Genomic DNA, 17,973 nt, shown 5'->3' with positions numbered 1-17,973 from the left:
CTGTAAATGCTAAAATGATGCGAATGTAAGTTCAGGGCGTTTGATAATTATGAAATTAAATAATCATGAGTCAAAATGATTTAATTTAACCTAATTACCACATTCAGTTCATTCTGGTTTTTAGAATTCTGATAAGCTAAGCTCACGGCTAATAATGAGATTAGAATTAATGCCATGGTAAGTACAGTTTTTGGATTATTTGTTTGAGATGCTCAGGGCAGGGGTAGGAGGAGGGCAATTTCTAGGTCAAATAATAGAAATGCAACAGCTACTAGAAACTTTATAGAGAAGGAGAGGCATGCTGACCCAATGGGTTCACATTCACCTTTGTATGGGCTTGATTTTTCTGTATAAATATTTAGTCGTGGCAGTCAGGATGCATAAATAAACATACTAAATAAATACAAATAAGGATGTTGATAATATGTTAGTAAACAATGTCAATATGAGATTTCTTTTTTCTTGGGTTATACCAAAACTCATGGATTGGAAGTCACTTGTACTGTTTACTACTAAAGAATATGACCCTCATCAATAGACAGAGACAGACCATGTGGACGGCCTGCTGACCGTTCCAGGAGCGAAGGAAGCTGACGTATACTGTCATCAGACTAAACGTATGAGCTCGGACGGGCAGGGCACTCTCTCCAGCCACCCCGGAGGAGAGGGGACTCTGACCCAAGGGCTGCTGGTGAGGATGGACAGCTGAGGCTGGGGGTCCCCTGAACGGCCCCTCCCCACCAGGAGCCCTCAAACACAGCCAGAAAGAGGGGAAGTCGTCAGTTCAACTCACCTTCTCCCAGGGCAGCTCTGACAAAGCCACTTCCACAGTTCTAAGTGCCATGGCTGCCACCACTCCTGCATCCGCATTCTTTTTCTGGATCCTATAATACCTTGCATCCTTAGTACTCAAGCTAGGAGCCCTTGGACCCTCCAAGGTGACTGTGCACTTCCCTGTTCTGGGACCTAACACCTTAAGGTTTCGTCCTCAGAGTCCGACCTTTTGTTCAAGGGTGGGGGACACCTCCTCCACTGTAACTGCTGAGTGCTTACACCATGCTCCTTCTGAAGCGAACGGGAAGGGTTCTAATGCCCATCCAGAGTCAGCAAGAGATGCTGCCTGCTACCGGTTCATCACTCTGCACAGCCAGACAGCTCCAACAGGGTCATCTCTTCACCGATTACCCCAGAGTCACTCTTGCCCTCTGCCAAGCTGCCTGCGGCTTTGGAGAAGCTGGGGAGAGCCTTGTTTACTGAAGGGGCACCTGCAGCTCTCCACAGGATAGGGCAGCCCTTTGCCATCACCTCTGAGACTCGGAGCGCAGGGAGTGACTGCAGCTGCTGGGGTGCCAGTTTATTCTTTGGTCTGTGAATTATAGGCGTCTACCGTACTGGGGTTCCTGTGTCGGTAGAATGGGCCCGGCTCAGCCCTTTCCCGAATGGTCCTCTGCTCCTCCATTCCTGTGGAACCGTAGCTGATCAGAGTCTCTTTTGAGGCTGTGGTGACGACGATCTGGGGGATGGCAAATTTCTTCTTTTCTGAATTTACATCAGGTTTCTCTAGAAGGAAGAAAACATCCAGGTATTTCATAAGTCTGTGGAAAAACTCTTCTGTAAAACAGACAATGTCTGTGTTAGGGCCAGAGCAAAGGAATTAGGTTTGTGGCTCAGGAAAAGAAATGGGTGAGGTTGAAAGCAGTCAAAACCATAAGTGAACATTCCAAAGCTTACACCAACCAGCAACGCAGCCACGTGGTGGTGACCCTGGAGGCCTCCTTCCAGGAGGGGAACGGGACAGGCACCCGCGCCATCCCCGTGGAAAGCCTGAGCTGCCGGGCAGCCCGGGTGACAAACGCAGGAGCGAGACCTGGGAAAGGCAGGGTCTGCCCCAGAGGTGAAGGTTCAGACACACAGCGTGCAAAGGATTCTAAGCCTGGTGGAAGCCCTCTGCGCAGAGCTTCAGCAGGCAGGGCGCTCTAGAAACGGACGCCACAGCGTTTTCTCAGACTTGTTAGGATTACCAGGAACGCACGGGACGTGTGAAACGTTACAAAGTACAAAAGCAGAAGCCCCTTCGCTGCCTCCACCACCTCACTTCCTGGCCTGCTCCGTCCGTTCAGGCCTGTGTGTCCCCGTGTGCACACACGTGTACTGCACAGAATTAGAACACTGAATACCCCAGGAACTCAGCTATACGGGGGATGAACAGGTGCCTGTCCTGTGCTAGACGTTGCTCTGAGCCCTAGAATAACAACCGCACGTTTCTGAGGTAGGTCCTCTTAAGAACTACGTTTTACAGACGAAGGAACTGAGGCACAGAGGGTTGGTTCAGTCACCTGCCCAGGGCTGGTGGCAGAGGGAGACGCCGGGTCCCAGGCGGTCAGGTCCAGAGCCACCTGGACCTTCAGCGCTGCAAGCATGGCTTCAGTCGTTCTAACCCGCTGCCGATGGCCCACGGCCTGCACTGAGCACTGACAGTATCCTTTCTTTTCATTTTTATCATTAAGCCAAATGTACATTTCATCGTATTTTGGATTTATTTTTTTAAATTAATTAATTTATTTATTTTTTGCTGTGTTGGGTCTTCATTACTGCGCATGAGCTTTCTCTAGTTGTGAGCAGGGGCTACTCTTCGTTGTGGTGCATGGGCTTCTCACTGCGGTGGCTTCTCTTGTTGAGGAGCACAGGCTCTAGGTGCACAGGCTTCAGTAGTTGTGGCACAGGGGCTCAGTAGTTGTGGCTCGCGGGCTCTAGAGCACAGGCTCAGTAGTTGTGGCTCACGGGCTTAGTTGCTCTGCGGCACGTGGGATCTTCCCAGACCAGGACACAAACCCGTGTCTCCTGCATTGGCAGGCGGATTCTTAACCACTGCGCCACCAGGGAAGTCCCTTTTGAATTTAACTTAAATTGAGATCATTTTTTCATGTTGATTTACACAAGCATTTTTACATGTTAAGACTACTTAAAAGGTTATGAATATTTAATTTAAAAATAATACATGTTGGTTAAAGGGGGGAAAGTAATGGGGGGGTGGTGGTGGGATGAATTGGGAGACTGGGACTGACATGTAGACACTAATATGTATAAAACAGATAACTAATGAGAACCTGCTGTATAAAAAAATAAAATTAAAAAAATAATTTAAAAATAAAATAGAATAAAAATAATACATGTTGGTTAGAGACTGCACATGGAATGACGCTTCTCCTTGCGGACACTTCATACACACACGCACATGTGCAGCTGGGATCACGCTGTGCAAGGCTGAGTGTTGCAGTGACCACGCAGTCGGCTGAGCCCCACATCCACACAGGTGCGGCCCCTCCTCCACGGCAGCCTGCAGTTCACTGTCGGGGGCCCATCATGTGCGTAACCAGCTCCCTTTGATGAATATAATTTAGGTTATTTCCAATTTTTTTTTTTGAACAATGCTGCAATGAACATTCCTGCATTTATGTATTTATACACTTGTGGAGGTTTATCTGTCAGGTAAGTTACTAGGAAAACTTTGGCAAATATTGTCAAACTTTTCCATAACGATTATATCAATTTTGGGACTTGCCTGGTGGTCCAGTGGCTAAGACTCCACGCTCCCAATGCAGGGGGCCCGGGTTCGATCCCTGGTCACGAAACTAGATACCATATGCTGCAACTAAGAGTTCGCATGCTACAACAAAGATCCCACATGCCTCAACTAAGACCCCGTGCAGGACTTCCCTGGTGGCGCAGTGGTTGAGAATCCACCTGCCAATGCAGGGGACACGGGTTCGAGTCCTGGTCTGGGAAGATCCCACATGCCGCAGAGCAACTAAGCCCGTGAGCCACAACTACTGAACCTGTGCTCTAGAGCCCACGTGCCGCAACTACTGAGCCCCTGTGCCACAACTACGGAAGCCCGCGTGCAGCAATGAGGACCCAACACAGCGAAAAATAAATAAACAAAATAAATACATTTATTTACAAAAAGACCCTGTGCAGCCAAAAGATTATATAGATTTATCTTTCCTCTGGGAGGCTATCAGCAGAACATCTCTCCACACTCTCCTGCTTCTTGTCACTTTTCTAAACCTTTTCCCAGGTTACAGAGACAGTGGAAGTGCTGACTTCACCCTGGCTGGTCACCGGTCACCGCCAGCTTCCCTGAGCTTTGGGCACCCCTGCCATGGGGAGGCTGGGCATCTCACCTCGTTGTCACTCGTTCATGGGCCCGTGGCATGTATCCTCCTGTGAATGCATGTCCTTCTGCATTTTCTACATTGACTTTTTTTTTCCTTTGGTGAGCTTTTTTATATTTGGGAAATTCACCCTTAGTGATTTATACTACAAGTAGCTCCTGGCTTTTAGCTTCCTTTGTTGCTTTCTGCAACAGATTCATCCATCTATTCCTTAATGGCTTTTAGAGTTTGTCAGACTGGAAAAGGCATCCCCTGCTCCAAACTTATAAAAACATTTACTCATCTCCATTTCATACTTTCATAGTTTTATTTTCCATGTTTAACTGTTTTGTTTTCTCAGTTGTCAACTGAGTTGCCCCAGCACTCGGGGAACATCCGACCTTCCCCCATGTCTGCAACATGGCACTTCTCTGGGACCCCACGTGAGCATGCTGTGCTATGTGTTCACCACTGTGCGACACGCTTCCATGTCAGAGGACTCAATCCCTCTGCTTTTCCAGATGTTTCCTGCCATTCTTACATTTTTATCCTCTTAGGTGACCTTTGGGATAATTTGGTGTGGCTCCCAAAACCACCTGTGCTCTTTTGTTTGGGGTCGTACTGATTTGCTAGAATAAGGGAGAATTAACAACTTTATGTTACTGAGACTTTCTAATCCAAAACAAGACTCCTTTTATCTTCCTCAGAGGTTTAAAGCTTCTTCATTTAGAAACATGAATCTTTTGGGACTTCCCTGGTGGTCCAGTGGTAAAGAATCCGCCTTCTGGGCTTCCCTGGTGGCGCAGTGGTTGGGGGTCTGCCTGCCAGTGCAGGGGACACGGGTTCAAGCCCTGGTCCGGGAAGATCCCACATGCTGCAGAGCAGCTGAGCCCGTGCGCCACAACTACTGAGCCCGCGAGCCACAACTACTGAAGCCAGTGCCACTAGAGCCTGCACTCCACAACATGAGAAGCCACCACAGTGAGAGGCCTGCGCACCTCGGCGAAGAGTAGCCCCTGCTCGCCGCAACTGGAGACGGCCCGTGCACAGCAACGAAGACCCAACACAGCCAAAATTAAATAAATAAAATAAATAAATTTTAAAAAAATCCGCCTTCCAACGCAGGGGACGCAGGTTTGATCCCTGGCCGGGGAACTAAGATCCCACATGCCGCGCGGCAACTAAGCCCACGTGCCGCAAACTACAGAGCCCATGCGCCCTGGAGCCCGTGCACCACAACTAGAGAGAAGCCCGCGTGCTGCAACAAAGAGGCCACATGCCACGACGAAGATCCCACGTGTCGCAACTAAGACCTGACACAGCAAAAAATAAAAACAAATTAATTAAATAAATAAATATAAAAAGTAAAAATAAAATAAGAAACATGAATCCTTTTAGGGTTCTTAATACACAGGACCTGTACTAGTTTTCAATTACTGCCTAATAAGTTACCTCATTTTAGTGGCCAACTTAAAACAGCGCACACATCACCTCGGGCTCCACGTGTCCAGAGTCCAAGCTACAATCCAGCTGTCAGCCCGGCCGCATCCTCATCTGGACCTGGGGACCTTCCACGGCCACTCAGGTTGTAGGCAGAGTTCCTTTCTTTGTGTGCCAAGGACGAAGCCCCTTTCCTTGCTGGCCGGCGGCTCTCACATCATGGGAGCTGACTTCTTCACAGCCATGTCTCTGACACTCGCCTTTTTCAACGGCTTCTCTGATGAGGTCAGGCGTGCTCAGGAGAAGCTCCATTTTGATTAACTCAAAACGAACGGGTTACTACCCTGATCCCAGGAGCCCAGCCCATCCTACTCACAGGCTCTGCCCCCATGTAAGGGAGGGGCTCCTACAGCCTTGTTCAGAGGGCAGTGAGGGGGCTCTGGAATGCTGCCTTCCACGCTACCACACTGCCTTCAGGAAGGAGCCTGACTTCCACCAACAGTGTGTCCAGGCTCTCCATCTATCATGTGTTATTCTCTGGCCTCTCGTTTTTGTTGCAAATACTTTTTGAGCTTACCATTTGTTTTACATTTGTTTATAGAGGGCTTAGGGAGATGTTTTACATTTTAATGTAGTCAAATCCTTCAACATTGCTCTGTAATATCTTTGAGGAATCAGAATAAAATTTACATCTTATTTTTTGCAGCCACCTTTTTTTTCCAGCAAGGAAATTTTTTTTTAGATGACCACACACTGTCATCTGGAATATGGTTCTAGCCGTTCTTTTCCTTTACCCTTTGAGTCACCTGTATCAGCTGATAGTAAGTCTACCTTTTTAAAAAATTTAAGTATAGTTGATGTACATGTAATCACTTTTTATATCCACTCTTAAACCATCTGGAATTTATCAGAGCATACAGCAGGAGGTTACAATCCAGCTTACGTTTTCTCTTAAAACGTTAAGCTGTTTTTCTAGCACAATTTATTATATAATCCTTCCTTTTCCCACTTACTTTTGGTGCCAGTTTTATTGTACTCTAATTATATATAAACATACATAACGTTCATACACACACACTCTTGTCCATGTTTTCTATTTCACTGACCTGCTATTCTTACATGGGAATCATGTTATTTTAATTATTATAATTTCTGATGTATTTTAAAACATTTTACTTTAATATTATAAATTCACAGTAAGTTGCAAAAGTAGTCCAGAGAGATCCCTGTACCTCCGTCCATTCTCCCTCAGTGGTAGCACCTTAGGTAAGTGCAGTAGAATAAGGCTCAGGGTGGCACCGTGTGTGTGCTGTGCCATGTGATCACGTGTAACCACCACCACGATCCAGACACAGGGCTGCTCCAGCATCCCAACGATCACGTTCATGCTACACTCTACAGTCACACCCCCGGCCCCCGCCATCCCTAACCCCTGGCAGTCCCTAGTCTGTTCTTATCTGTATCATTTTGTCATTTGGAGAATGCTACATGAATAAAATCGTACAGCATATGGCCTTTTGAAACTGGCTTTCTTCAGCATATTTTTTGACAGTTAAAAATGCAGTACTTCTTCAGAAAGAGAAAAACAAATATCGTATATTAACGCATGTATGTGGAACCTAGAAAAATGGTACAGATGAACCGGTTTGCAGGGCAGAAGTTGAGACACAGATGTAGAGAACAAACGTATGGACACCAAGGGGGGAAAACCGCGGTGGGGTGGGCATGGTGGTGTGACGAATTGGGCAATTGGGACTGACATGTATACACTGATGTGTATAAAACTGACGACTAATAACCTGCTGTATAAAAAAACAAACAAACAAACAAAAATGCAGTACTTCTATCAGATGAGGATATTTTTTAGCATAACCACAACAGCACTGTCACATCTAAGGATATTATCATCGATCCTGTTATCGCCTAATACCCAATTGGATTATCTCAGGAATGCTGTAGCCCAGGTCCACGCACCGCTCTGTGTTCCTAGGACTCTCAGGGCTCCTTCTGCTGTGGCTGAAAGTCTGCATCCCCCAAATTCGTCTGTTGAAGGCCTAATCCCCAATGTGACGGTATTTAGAAGTGGGGCCTTTGGGAATTACTTAGGTTTAGATGAGGCCATGAAGGAGGAGCCCCCGGAAAGGGATTGGGAGGAAGAAGAGACCAGAGCCCTCGTTCTCTGGCCGCGTGAGGACACAGCAGTCAGCTGTCTACGGGCCAGGGAGGGGTCCTCGCAGGAACACAGACAGATTGAGGGCCTCCCCAGCCTCCAGAATGATGAGAAACAAAGTCTGTTGTTTAAGCCCCCCAGCCCATGGTATTTGTTTGGGTTTTTTTCTTTCTTTTTTTTTGGCCGAACCACGTGGCACGTGGGATCTAGTTCCCTGACCGGGGATGGAACCCACGCCCCCTGCAGTGGAAGCGTGGAGTCTTAACCACGAGACCACCAGGGAAGTCCCCAGCCCATGGTACTTGTGATGGCCACCTGAGCAGACTTATAAGACACCACCTTTTTTTCAAGTCATTTATTTGTAGAAAAATCAGAGTTATTTTTTCAGAAGAATCTGCAGCATTTTGGAATTGGCTGACTGCCAGCTTGTGGTGTTCGGTCTGTACAATGTATGCTTGTGGATTCTGTAACGCGAAATGTGAAGCACAGACAAAAGTAGCGGGAATAGTACAATACGACCCATCGCCCAGCTGCCCAAATCCTCATAAACCCCAGCCAAACCTGATCTCCACTCCAGCTCTTACCCTGTTTCCTGGTTACTACTACTGCTGAGTAGTGACTCACCCAGACCTTAGCAGCTTGAAACAACCATTTTCTTACCGTTTTATGGCTCAGGAATTCAGGAAAGGTTCGACCGGCAGTTACCACCTGTGGTTTCCCAGGGGCTGCAGTCAGATGCTGTCTGAAGGCTCAGCTGGGCTGGGCACGTGGATGTCCACTCGCAGGGCTGCTGCGTGCTGGGCAGTGGCTCGGCTGGGGAGACTGCAAGCCTGGGGCTGGAGTCACGACAAGCTCGTCACAAGCCCGGCACCTGGGCTGGACGGGCTGCGAGATCAGGGCCGCGGGCTGCAGCTCCCCTGTGGCCTCCCCAGCGGCCGAGCACTTCCCAGCACGGTGGCTCCCAGCACAGCCAGCGTCCCTGTGAGCCCGGCCAGGCCGCCCAGCCCACAAGTCACTTCCACCACTCCACTGGTTACAGGAGAGTGTCAGGCCTGCAGAGATTTGGAGATGGGACGTAGACCCCCAGGTCACACCACAGGACCCGTGGGCTGGGAGGGGCTGTAGCACCTGCAGAGACAGGTGCACCCCTTCCTGTGGCAGCAAATCCCCACCCAGCGCGTCCATTTGCCCTTAAAATACTTTGGGTGCGGCTCTAAGAGACAAGGACTCATGCGTGTTCCATGTTTTCCACAACTGTACGCACCCGTGTCATCACCCAAATGAGACGCAGAACTTTCCTCCACCCCACAAAGCTCCCACGGGCCCTGTTCCAGTCAGCTAGCCTGGCCCGGCCCCAGCCCAGCAATCATTTTCTGATTTCTACCCAACAGTAGTAAAACCTACTTTTTAAATTGTATAATACACAGAATTTTTGACTTGTTGAACTTTCTATTTCTCATCTCAAACGTTTCCTGCCCTTGATGACCCCCAGGGGCCTCGATCTGAAGCTGTCTGTGCCCAGCTCCTCTCCCCTGCCAGGTGGGCATCCATCCTGCCCTTCCTTGTCCGACCCACCGGCCATGCGTCCTCACAGGCAACGGAGCCCACGGGCATGGCTCCCTGCTTTGCCCTCACACCCTGTCACTCGGCAATTCCCGCTGCCGCAGCCTCACTGGCTCCTACCCAGTTACAGCAATGGGCCTGGGAGAGGCCTCCGTTCTGGAGACACAAACCCCATCGCTCCTCCCTTGCTTTAATTACCTAACAATTCCGTTTCCGCGCCGCACATGATAAAACTGATGAAAGACTTCACATTCTGCTGCTTCTGTGGCTTCAACACCGACCCACACCCAAAGGCTGTTACGGTGAGTAACTCTGCCCAGCTGTTTCACCAACATCCTATCCCCTCCGTGATCTCTGTGGCCAGGCAGAGGGCTCCCACGGGACCGTGCTCCGCAGGGGAGCAGCTTCCCAGGCTCTGTCCCAGTCTGTGGAATGCCGAAGGAACGACACTGGGGCCAAAGGCGTCCAGGCCTCGGGAGGACAGCAGGCCTGCTTTGGCTCTGCGCACTGCTTAGCCCTCTCGACTGTGTGTTCCGCATCTACCACTTGGGAACTCACCTAAACCTTTACTGAACTTATTACATCTTCCAACTAGAACTCTGATATTAAAGGTCCTAAAACCCCCTCCGCCGTTAGGGCACGCCCCCTGCTACTAGCATCCCACCACAGGCTCCTGTCCGCCCCATCCCCAAACACACCTCAGGTTCTGTCCCCTCCTGGGTGTGTCCTACCTTCCACTTCAGATGAAGGCCACTGCCGCTTAGCTGCCCCTTTCTTCTCATGGCAGCTCTCTGCAGGCTTGGTGTCTGGAGGCTTCTCAGACTCTTGTGAAGGCCTGTCCACCGGCCTTTCCGTAGCCTTTGGGATTGAGTAGGTGCGCCCCGACTTTGGCTCCCCACCTGAAATATATGGGTAATTTATTAGACCTATATTTTACTGAGTCTAGGGCAAAGGATCCCATCCTTCTTCAGTTGCCTGCTTTGGTCCGGAATGAAATAAGATAGCTTGAAAGACTTGGGTCACTCCATTTCCCTACACGTGGATATTCCCCGGATGAAAAGGTCCCCGAGGCACGATCATCAGAGAGGACCCGGCGCAGGAGGATTTGTGGGAGCGGGGCCGCGCCGGGGAGACTGCGGGGCGGCGGCCCTTTACCTTTCCGGAGTTTGTGTTTGCTTTTGGAAAGTCCCATAGGTGACTTCCCCGCGACGCAGCCCCGGGCCCTGCACCTCGGTGGGAGCCCAGCCCACTGACTCACAAGAGGCCTGGCCGCCGCCTCCCTGGCCCGCGCGGTCGCCGCGGCAACGCCACCGCCCGCGAGACCAGCCCGTCCTCTCGCGAGAGCTCCCAGCCGCCGGAAGCGGCGGCGACCCGGCAGTACCCGCCCGCCAGCCCGCCAGCCCGCGCCGGTCTGTTCGGTTGACGCCGCCGGGAGATCCAGTCCGTCCGCCTCTGCCAGGGCTGCCGCTGCCGGACCGGCCATGGACGGTAAGAGGCCGCCACCCTCCGGGGCCGCGCGGGGCGGGGCCGCCTCTCCCGTGGGCGGGGCTCAGGCGGGTGCCCCTGGCCTCGATCCCGGACCCTGGGCCCCGATCCCCGGTGCCGGATCCCGGGGCCTCCACCCGGGACCCCGATCCCCGACACCATACCCCGGGACCCAGGACCCCGACCTCGACCCCGGGGCCTCGACCCAGGACTCCGATCCCCTTCCCTGATTCCCGACCCCCTTCCCCGGCCCTCCTCAACGACCGTCTGCCCCTGCCCCGCCAAGCTGCGGTACTGGTGAGGGACATCGGCCTTTGGGGCCCTGGGATGCCGGGTCAGAGGGCACCCGAAAAGGAGACAGTTGCACCACTGCCCCCAGAACACCGCTAAGAGAAATAAGAAGAGCTCTGGCAGAAAGCCCTCACTATGTACAGGCACAACAGCTCTTGAGATAGGAACCGTATGCGCCCATTCTGCAGATGGGAAAACAGGTTGAGGAGTCCGTGCAGGCACAGGCCCCAGGCAGCCTGGTCCTCCACTGCCTGCAGCACCCCCTCAGGGCCCTCTGCCCTGCTCTGCTCCAGAACAGGAAGCATCAGGGATAAAATGAAGATCCCTACATTTGCCAGGATGTTTAAGTGCTAGTGTGATAGAGAGGCTGTGCAATGTTATTGTCATGAAGGAAATCCTATGCAGATTGCCTCAGAGAGAAGACGAACAGCACACCCCCACCCCACGCGCGCACACACACACACACACACACACACACACACACACATTGGGTTTTGCCTCACAGCTCGCTCAGCTTCAGCTCTCCAGGGAATTCTGTTTTGCCCGTATCCCTTTTCTCCAGGGTTAGGTTTTGCCCTTCAGAGTCTGTCCTTCCCACTCAAGTCTGGGCCACACCCAGCCCAGCCTTGCTTTCCCTGCAGTGAGCACACTGCCTGCCACCTGTTTCTCCAGAGATGCAGACAGCTCTGGCCTTGACCAGGGCCCGCAGTGACAGGTGAGAGCTGCACAGAGCTCCGCTGGGCTCTCAGCTGAGAGCCTTCACATACCTTTGTAGTTCTGGATTCTGGTTGCAGGATTTCGTTTCTTCATTCCAGGCTAGTGTGGTACACCCTTTCAGAAATCATTCCCCAAATTTAGGAACGGGATATACACTGAGATAGTTTTAAGATGAAGCTGAATCTACCGAGCTCTTGAGTTTGGGTAAGTGAGTAGCAAGTTCAGATACCAAAGGACTTAGCCAGTAACACACACAGGTCTCCAGTTCCTCATTGAGGGTAGGGGGGCACCTGAGCCTGATTCGATGGCTCAGAAATGGCAGCTCCCATGGAGAGTGGTCTCTGTGGGCCAGCTCTTTTATGGCGTAAGAGTCATCGCCCTGCTGTTTTTATCCATAAAGAATAGACTGTCAAGTACTAAACCTTACTAAATTGGGGAGGACTCCCAAGGACCCTTTGTAAAGCTGCACTGATTACAAACCATCTAGAGTTTTCACCGTGGGCCACACGCTGCACCCACGACCTTCCCCCGCACGCTAACCCTTAAGGTCAGCTGGTGCCATCCTGGTGTTTTCCTGAATTGGAGAGTCAGGGAGGCTAAGGAGGGTTGGAGCTGGTGTGAGTAGGCCTCCCTGAAGGCCCCAGTTCTGTGCCAGCTCTTCACGTCCAGGAGGGTCTTAGTGCCCCACCAGCTGGTTAGGAGTGTTGCTTCTCACGTTTCTAACAGTTCTCAAATCATCTCCTCTCTTTGCAGACACCCTGTTCCAGCTGAAGGTATGTACTGGACGGCCCTTCACCCCGCCCTGTCCTGGTGGTTGTCAGTGGGGACAGATGGTGTGCGTCACACTCAGGATAGTGCTCAACCAGACCTATGACTGAGGGGTCAGTGAGGTGGCTTGCTAGCTTGTCTCGGGCTGAGCGGAAGCAGGTCATTTGGCCTCATTCTTGAGAGCGCGAGTGTGTGCACCCCTTAATGGTCCACGAGGCGTTTAAAACGGTTGCCTCAAGTCCTTCAGAAGCACGTGCAGGAGGGCGTTCTGGGCAGCTGAGCAGTCCTGCCTGGGGTGGTGTCGGCAGGCTCCTGCCCCAGTTCCTGTGGGGGCCCTCCTGGGTACCCATCCACGGTGGGCTCTGAAGCACGGGAGAAGTGGTGTGCCTCGGCCCCCGCCTGTAGCAGCTGCACTGGCTCTGCTGTGGGGCCTCCAGGCCAGATTCCCAGCTCAGGAAAATCTGGACTTTTCCCTGAGGAACGTAGCTGGTGGGGGTGGACAGACAAGAAACTTTTTTTCCACAACGAAACGTCCCAAGTGCATGGGGGCACCCAGGGCTGCGGGAGGGGCCCGAGGGCTGGGGACCCTCCCAGGTGGGTGAGTGACGTTGGCTGAGAGAACAGTGCTGACAGGACCAGAGTTAGGAAACTGGCCTCTGGAAGGCTGCTGTTGCCTTGGGTCACCTGAGCCTTCTCCCTGCCAGCTTCTGGTCAGCTGAGGCCTGTGGAGGGCCACTGACCAGGGCTGGGGTGTGCGAGGTCATGCCAGGTGGTCCCTGCTGCAGCTGACCAGCGGGTCCCAGGGCACCTGGCCAGAGTGGTGGACTTTGTTTAGAGGTGGCGGATGGTGGCCCGGTGTGTACTTCAGGCTGTGTGTGGAGGGCAGTGGGCTGGGGGCTGGGCAAGCCTGGACGCAGAGTGGGCCACGGAGCCCCTGACAGGAGGGGCCCCGTGTGGGTGGGGCAGGAGTGGGGCTCTGGGCGCAGAACCGGGCTAGGGTAGCCAACATGGCGATGCCTGACACCGGCCCCATCAGACACTGGGAATGTGGCTTGCGGGACTGATTTTTTACTTTCACTTAATTTTAGGTAATTTAAGTTTAAGTAGCTACATGTGTCTAGTAGCTACTGCACGGGACGGTGCAGGAAGAATAAATGGTCAGAGAGTCAGGTGCTGCAGACATTGATTTAAAGGCCCCTCAGAATTGAGTCTGATGACCGGGAATCGGGGATGACTTTGCGCCCTGTGCCTGTGAGCGCCCTGTGCCCGTGAGCCTGAGGTTAGGGAAGCGTTGATCTGCACAGAGGCTGGACCACGGGAGCAGGGGAGACGTTAGCCTGAGGCCTGGACACCAAGGCGGTCAGAGAGGGAGGGGTTTACGGTGGCAGCATCTGTGTGACGCTGGCCAAGGCCTGTGGGCAGTTTCTCAGTGTGCCCCCAGCTGCTAGCAGTGGAACAGGGAGCCGGTGCGTCGTGCTTCAGGCCGCTGGGAGCTGGGCCGTGTGGAGGGGAGCAGCTGAGGGGCACAAGCGCACGGACGGGCACTGACGTCCTAGCGGGCAGCGGACCGTCCAGCAGAGGCAGCAGTCGTGAGGGATCAGTGATGTCCACCCTCGGCACGAACGTACAGCCCAGGAGGGCGGGGAGCGAGATGGGGGGTAGGCCGGGGTGCTGACCCGGCCTCCTGTCCGTCAGTTCACGGCAAAGCAGCTGGAGAAGCTGGCCAAGAAGGCGGAGAAGGACGCCAAGGCAGAGCAGGCCAAGGTGAAGAAGGTGAGTGCGGGCGCTGCTGCCGGGCTGCGCCTTTCCTCCGGTCGGTCCTGTGCTCCTCGGGCCTGGGCAGGGGCCAAACCCCTCTGCGGGGCGGGGCGGTGCTGGAGGCTCCTGGGGTTGCCATGCTCTCCGTGGGGGGGCTTTCTTACGGCTGGCTAACGGCTGGAGTAGCTCCCGGGGTGCTGGGTTCGGATGACCGCTCACCCAGACTGAGGCTCCCAGGGCAGAAAGGAAACGCAGCCGACTCCCCAGTCTGAACCCACGTCACCGCCATAGTCGTGATTCCTTTGGAATCAGCATCGCCTGCGCTGGCTTTTCAAGCTCTGCTGCTTCCAGGCGGAGCTCTGTCGTGTGAGGGCAGCTGAGTGTGTCAGTGGGAGTGGAGAGGCCTGGAAGGGTGGCCGTGTTTTCCTGAGCCCGGCTTTCTTGTCTGATTTTCTCTGAGGGCTGGTCGGGGGCCCTGCCCCGGACACCCTCACTCCTGAGACATTTCTGATGAGAAACCTGCGGAGAGGCTGAGAAGGGGCTGCCCTGCCACAGCAGACGGCACCCCGGGACTGGCCGGGGCCGGGCCGCAGCTGGCGTTCCCCCTGCATTCCAGGCCCTTCAGCAGAAGAACGTGGAGTGCGCGAGGGTGTACGCCGAGAACGCCATTCGCAAGAAGAACGAGGGTGTGAACTGGCTCCGCATGGCGTCCCGCGTGGATGCCGTGGCCTCCAAGGTGCAGACGGCCGTGACCATGAAGGGGGTGAGTGCTGGGCCGGGCCACGTGCCCGGGGCCGGCTTCTGCTGGCAGAGTCGAGGGGCTGGCCCGGCGCAAGGGGTCAGGCCGGGATTCCCTACAGTAAGGGTGGTGCTAGAGCGGGAGACGCACCCCGAAGGCTCTCTCCGGCGTCCGTCCTTCCGTTGACGGCACCATCTGGGGACGTGCCATGCCGGGGGCGGGGGGTGCGGGGGCCCTGAGGGCCCTGCCTGCCTCCTCACTCCCGCCTCCGCCAGGTGACCAAGAACATGGCGCAGGTGACCAAAGCCCTGGACCGGGCGCTCAGCACCATGGACCTGCAGAAGGTCTCCGCGGTGATGGACAGATTTGAACAGCAGGTGCAGAACCTGGACGTGCACACGTCGGTACGTCGGCCCGGGGCCCGGGTGTGCGGGTGGCGGCCAGGCCTGTGCCCCCTGCCCCGCCCGGGGGCCCGGCGCCTCGCGGGGAGTCCAGACCGGCCCGCAGAGGTCCGGCAGGGCAGAGGGGGGCCTGCGGCCGGGGGCGGGTGCCCGTGCAGGCAGCTGTGCCCTGGAAGCCCTGACCACCCGGCACACGACCCCCAGGTGATGGAGGACTCCATGAGCTCGGCCACCACGCTGACCACACCACAGGAGCAGGTGGACAGCCTCATCCTGCAGATCGCCGAGGAGAACGGCCTCGAGGTCCTGGACCAGCTCAGCCAGCTGCCCGAGGGCGCCTCTGCCGTGGGCGAGAGCTCCGTGCGCAGCCAGGAGGACCAGCTGTCTCGGAGGTGGGCCAGGGGCGCCTGGGCTGGGCCGGCAGCGTGCTGGGCGGGAGCTCGGGAGGGATGCAGAAACCCCCGGCCTCGGTGCCTGCAGGCCCAGGGGCGGCTCAGTCCCCGCGCCTCATTCAGACCCTGCTCACGTCTATAGCTCCCCCTGGAAGGGGAGGAACAGGACTAGGATGGCCTGGAAAAGGACCTGGCAAAGCCGGGGTGGAGCCACTGCCAGGGCCTCAGGGAATCCTGTTGTCGTTTGCAGGTTGGCCGCCCTGAGGAATTAGCGGAGCCCAGCGGCAGCACGCCCCATCCTGGCCTCCCAGGGGAAGGGCTGGGAAGGCCGCCTCTGCCCCCTCCCCGCTGCTCTCACCCTCTCACCCGCCGGGCCTGGGACTCTGCCTCTTCTCTGAGCACGGCTGTGGGTCTGTGTCCAGCTGGGCGAGTTTGCACAAACTTCTGACTTCTGTGGGTAATTTCTGTGACTCCGGGCCACCAGCTGGGCGATCTGTAGGCTCCCCTCCATCCACCGCCTCTGAGAGACCCCCAGGGACTGGCTGGTGGCTGCCACGTGGATCTGGGGGCTTTCAGACTCCATGTGACGGCAGGTGTGCTGGGAGTGGTCAGCCGGTGGGGGTCAGGGCTGCAGCCTGTTGCTGGGCACCCCTGGAGGCCCCCCCCTCCGTTTAGAACCTGGTCCTGCCAGCGGGATGGGCCCCGCTCGGGCTCCCCAGTGTCAGGCGCCTAGCTCCCGGTCCAGCGGCCCCCTGGGCGTCTGCATCCTCACTGCCCTGCGGGGTCTCCTCTAGGAAGCCAGAGTCTATGCTGAGGCCCCTCCCAGCCAAGGAGCAGGCGCCTCCCCCTCTTGGGTGGGATGCTTTTCTCCTGTCACTATAAGTGATGGGGTGCCTCCCCCATCTGGCTTTTGCTGCCTTGTGGGCTCACGCTGTTGACCTTGAAGCTGGAGCGGCTGATGGGAGAGCCGCCCTCAGTGGGGCCAGCAGTGACAGTGCTTCTGACGACGTGCTGGGCTGGCCTGAGGGGAGCTTCAGACAGGCTGTACTTTTCTGTTTTCTCCAATTCCTGAAGTTTACTTCGTTTTCCTGAAGCTTCCAGGGATTTTTTTTTTTTTGCCAAAAGAGAAGGAGCCTTTGGGATGAGCCCCGCCCCAGCGTCAGCTGGAGCGCACTGGTCGTCGGTGCTGACCAGAGGCCTCTGGCTGGCCGTCCGTCCTCACAGCACTGGCTCTCATGGACAGAAACGTGGGAGAGCTTTCCCTGGCTCTCTGCGTTTGAGTCTTCCTGGACTTGGAGCCCTTGGGTGTTCTGTACAGTAAGTTGTGCTGTGGGCTGCCTGGCGCTCTGGACTGTGGTGTGAGGCCGGAGAGAATGGGGTTCAAGAGCCACCTGGTGTTTCTTCTGTGATGCCGACCTCGCCTTACTCCCTGGCCATCATCCCTTGGGGCTCCCACGTGCTGGGGGTTCAGAGAAGGTCCCCAGGGGGTGCAGAGCTCCACGGAGACACCTGCTGGGGGCAGAGGCCACGCCGCATCAAAGGGCAGCAGGCGAAGTTTGCCTTTTCCTGAAATGCTGTTGTGAATAAAGAGATTGATCCCTGAGAACCATCTCCATCTTTGCTTTAATGGCCTGGGGTGGGGTGGGGGCCTTAAGCAGGATGGTCGGCTTGCGGTCCAGCCCGCCAGTAGGAGGCTAACGGGTTTCTGAAGGAGGGCAGGTAGGGTGGTGTGAAGAGTGGGATTCCCAGGCCCTGCTTGGTGAGGCCGAATCAGATCCACAGTTCCTCTACGATTTTACCTTGAAATACTTTTAAACTTATGTGACAGCTGCAAACCAAGTACACAACTTCTGTATCCTTCTGTGTAGGAGCTTTCCTCACGTCAACCTTCTAGTTACCGTAGAACCGACCAAATCAGGAAACCGCCCTCACGTTATTACCCTGTGGTTCCCTCCAGCCCCGAATGTGGCACAGGCCCTCCCGTTTCTCTGCGTGACCGGGACGGTCTCGAGGCCAGGGGGTCTGCACCGGTGTGCCCCGGAAACCGCGTCCGGGCAACCTATGTGTGCACCAGAAACCAAGTCCCTGTGCCCTC

General features: G+C 54.7%; 2 protein-coding genes and 1 long non-coding RNA gene across 9 annotated transcripts; 2 read left to right on the top strand and 1 right to left on the bottom strand.

The window, feature by feature from the left end:
* Positions 1-63: 63 nt before the first annotated feature.
* Positions 64-10,810, bottom strand: SPATA33 (spermatogenesis associated 33; the record flags this gene model as incomplete). Of its 6 annotated transcripts, none has more annotated exons than XR_014256867.1 (4): positions 64-393; positions 794-1,560; positions 10,059-10,226; positions 10,483-10,810. XR_014256867.1 is itself a non-coding variant. In XM_082438211.1 (3 exons), 3 exons carry the CDS (start codon positions 10,808-10,810, stop codon positions 1,355-1,357), a joined length of 702 nt encoding a protein of 233 aa, XP_082294337.1. In that variant the 3' UTR covers positions 64-1,354. The 6 variants fall into 6 exon arrangements, 2 of the variants coding, with proteins under 2 accessions (XP_082294337.1, XP_082294336.1); XR_014256868.1 differs by lacking the exon at positions 64-393 and adding an exon at positions 8,425-8,816 and having other exon boundaries at positions 1,340-1,560; XR_014256869.1 differs by lacking the exons at positions 64-393; positions 794-1,560 and adding exons at positions 2,663-3,381; positions 8,425-8,816.
* On the top strand, positions 1,567-5,262 carry LOC309648923. The gene is made up of 2 exons (XR_014256871.1): positions 1,567-2,477; positions 4,079-5,262. It is a non-coding gene; the product is annotated as an uncharacterized lncRNA (long non-coding RNA).
* On the top strand, positions 10,686-17,484 carry CHMP1A (charged multivesicular body protein 1A). Of its 2 annotated transcripts, none has more exons than XM_082438213.1 (7): positions 10,686-10,815; positions 12,574-12,593; positions 14,284-14,361; positions 14,963-15,109; positions 15,361-15,489; positions 15,691-15,878; positions 16,129-17,484. In XM_082438213.1, exons 1-7 carry the CDS (start codon positions 10,809-10,811, stop codon positions 16,148-16,150), a joined length of 591 nt encoding a protein of 196 aa, XP_082294339.1. In that variant the 5' UTR covers positions 10,686-10,808; the 3' UTR covers positions 16,151-17,484. The 2 variants fall into 2 exon arrangements, with proteins under 2 accessions (XP_082294339.1, XP_082294338.1); XM_082438212.1 differs by having other exon boundaries at positions 10,696-10,815; positions 12,547-12,593.
* The last annotated feature ends 489 nt before the right edge of the window (positions 17,485-17,973 follow it).

Source organism: Balaenoptera physalus (genome assembly GCF_965194825.1).
Source record: "Balaenoptera physalus genome assembly, chromosome: 19".
Taxonomy (NCBI): domain Eukaryota; kingdom Metazoa; phylum Chordata; class Mammalia; order Artiodactyla; family Balaenopteridae; genus Balaenoptera; species Balaenoptera physalus.
The sequence above is the reverse complement of the archived record's forward strand: the minus strand, read 5'-3'. Positions and strand labels throughout refer to the sequence as shown.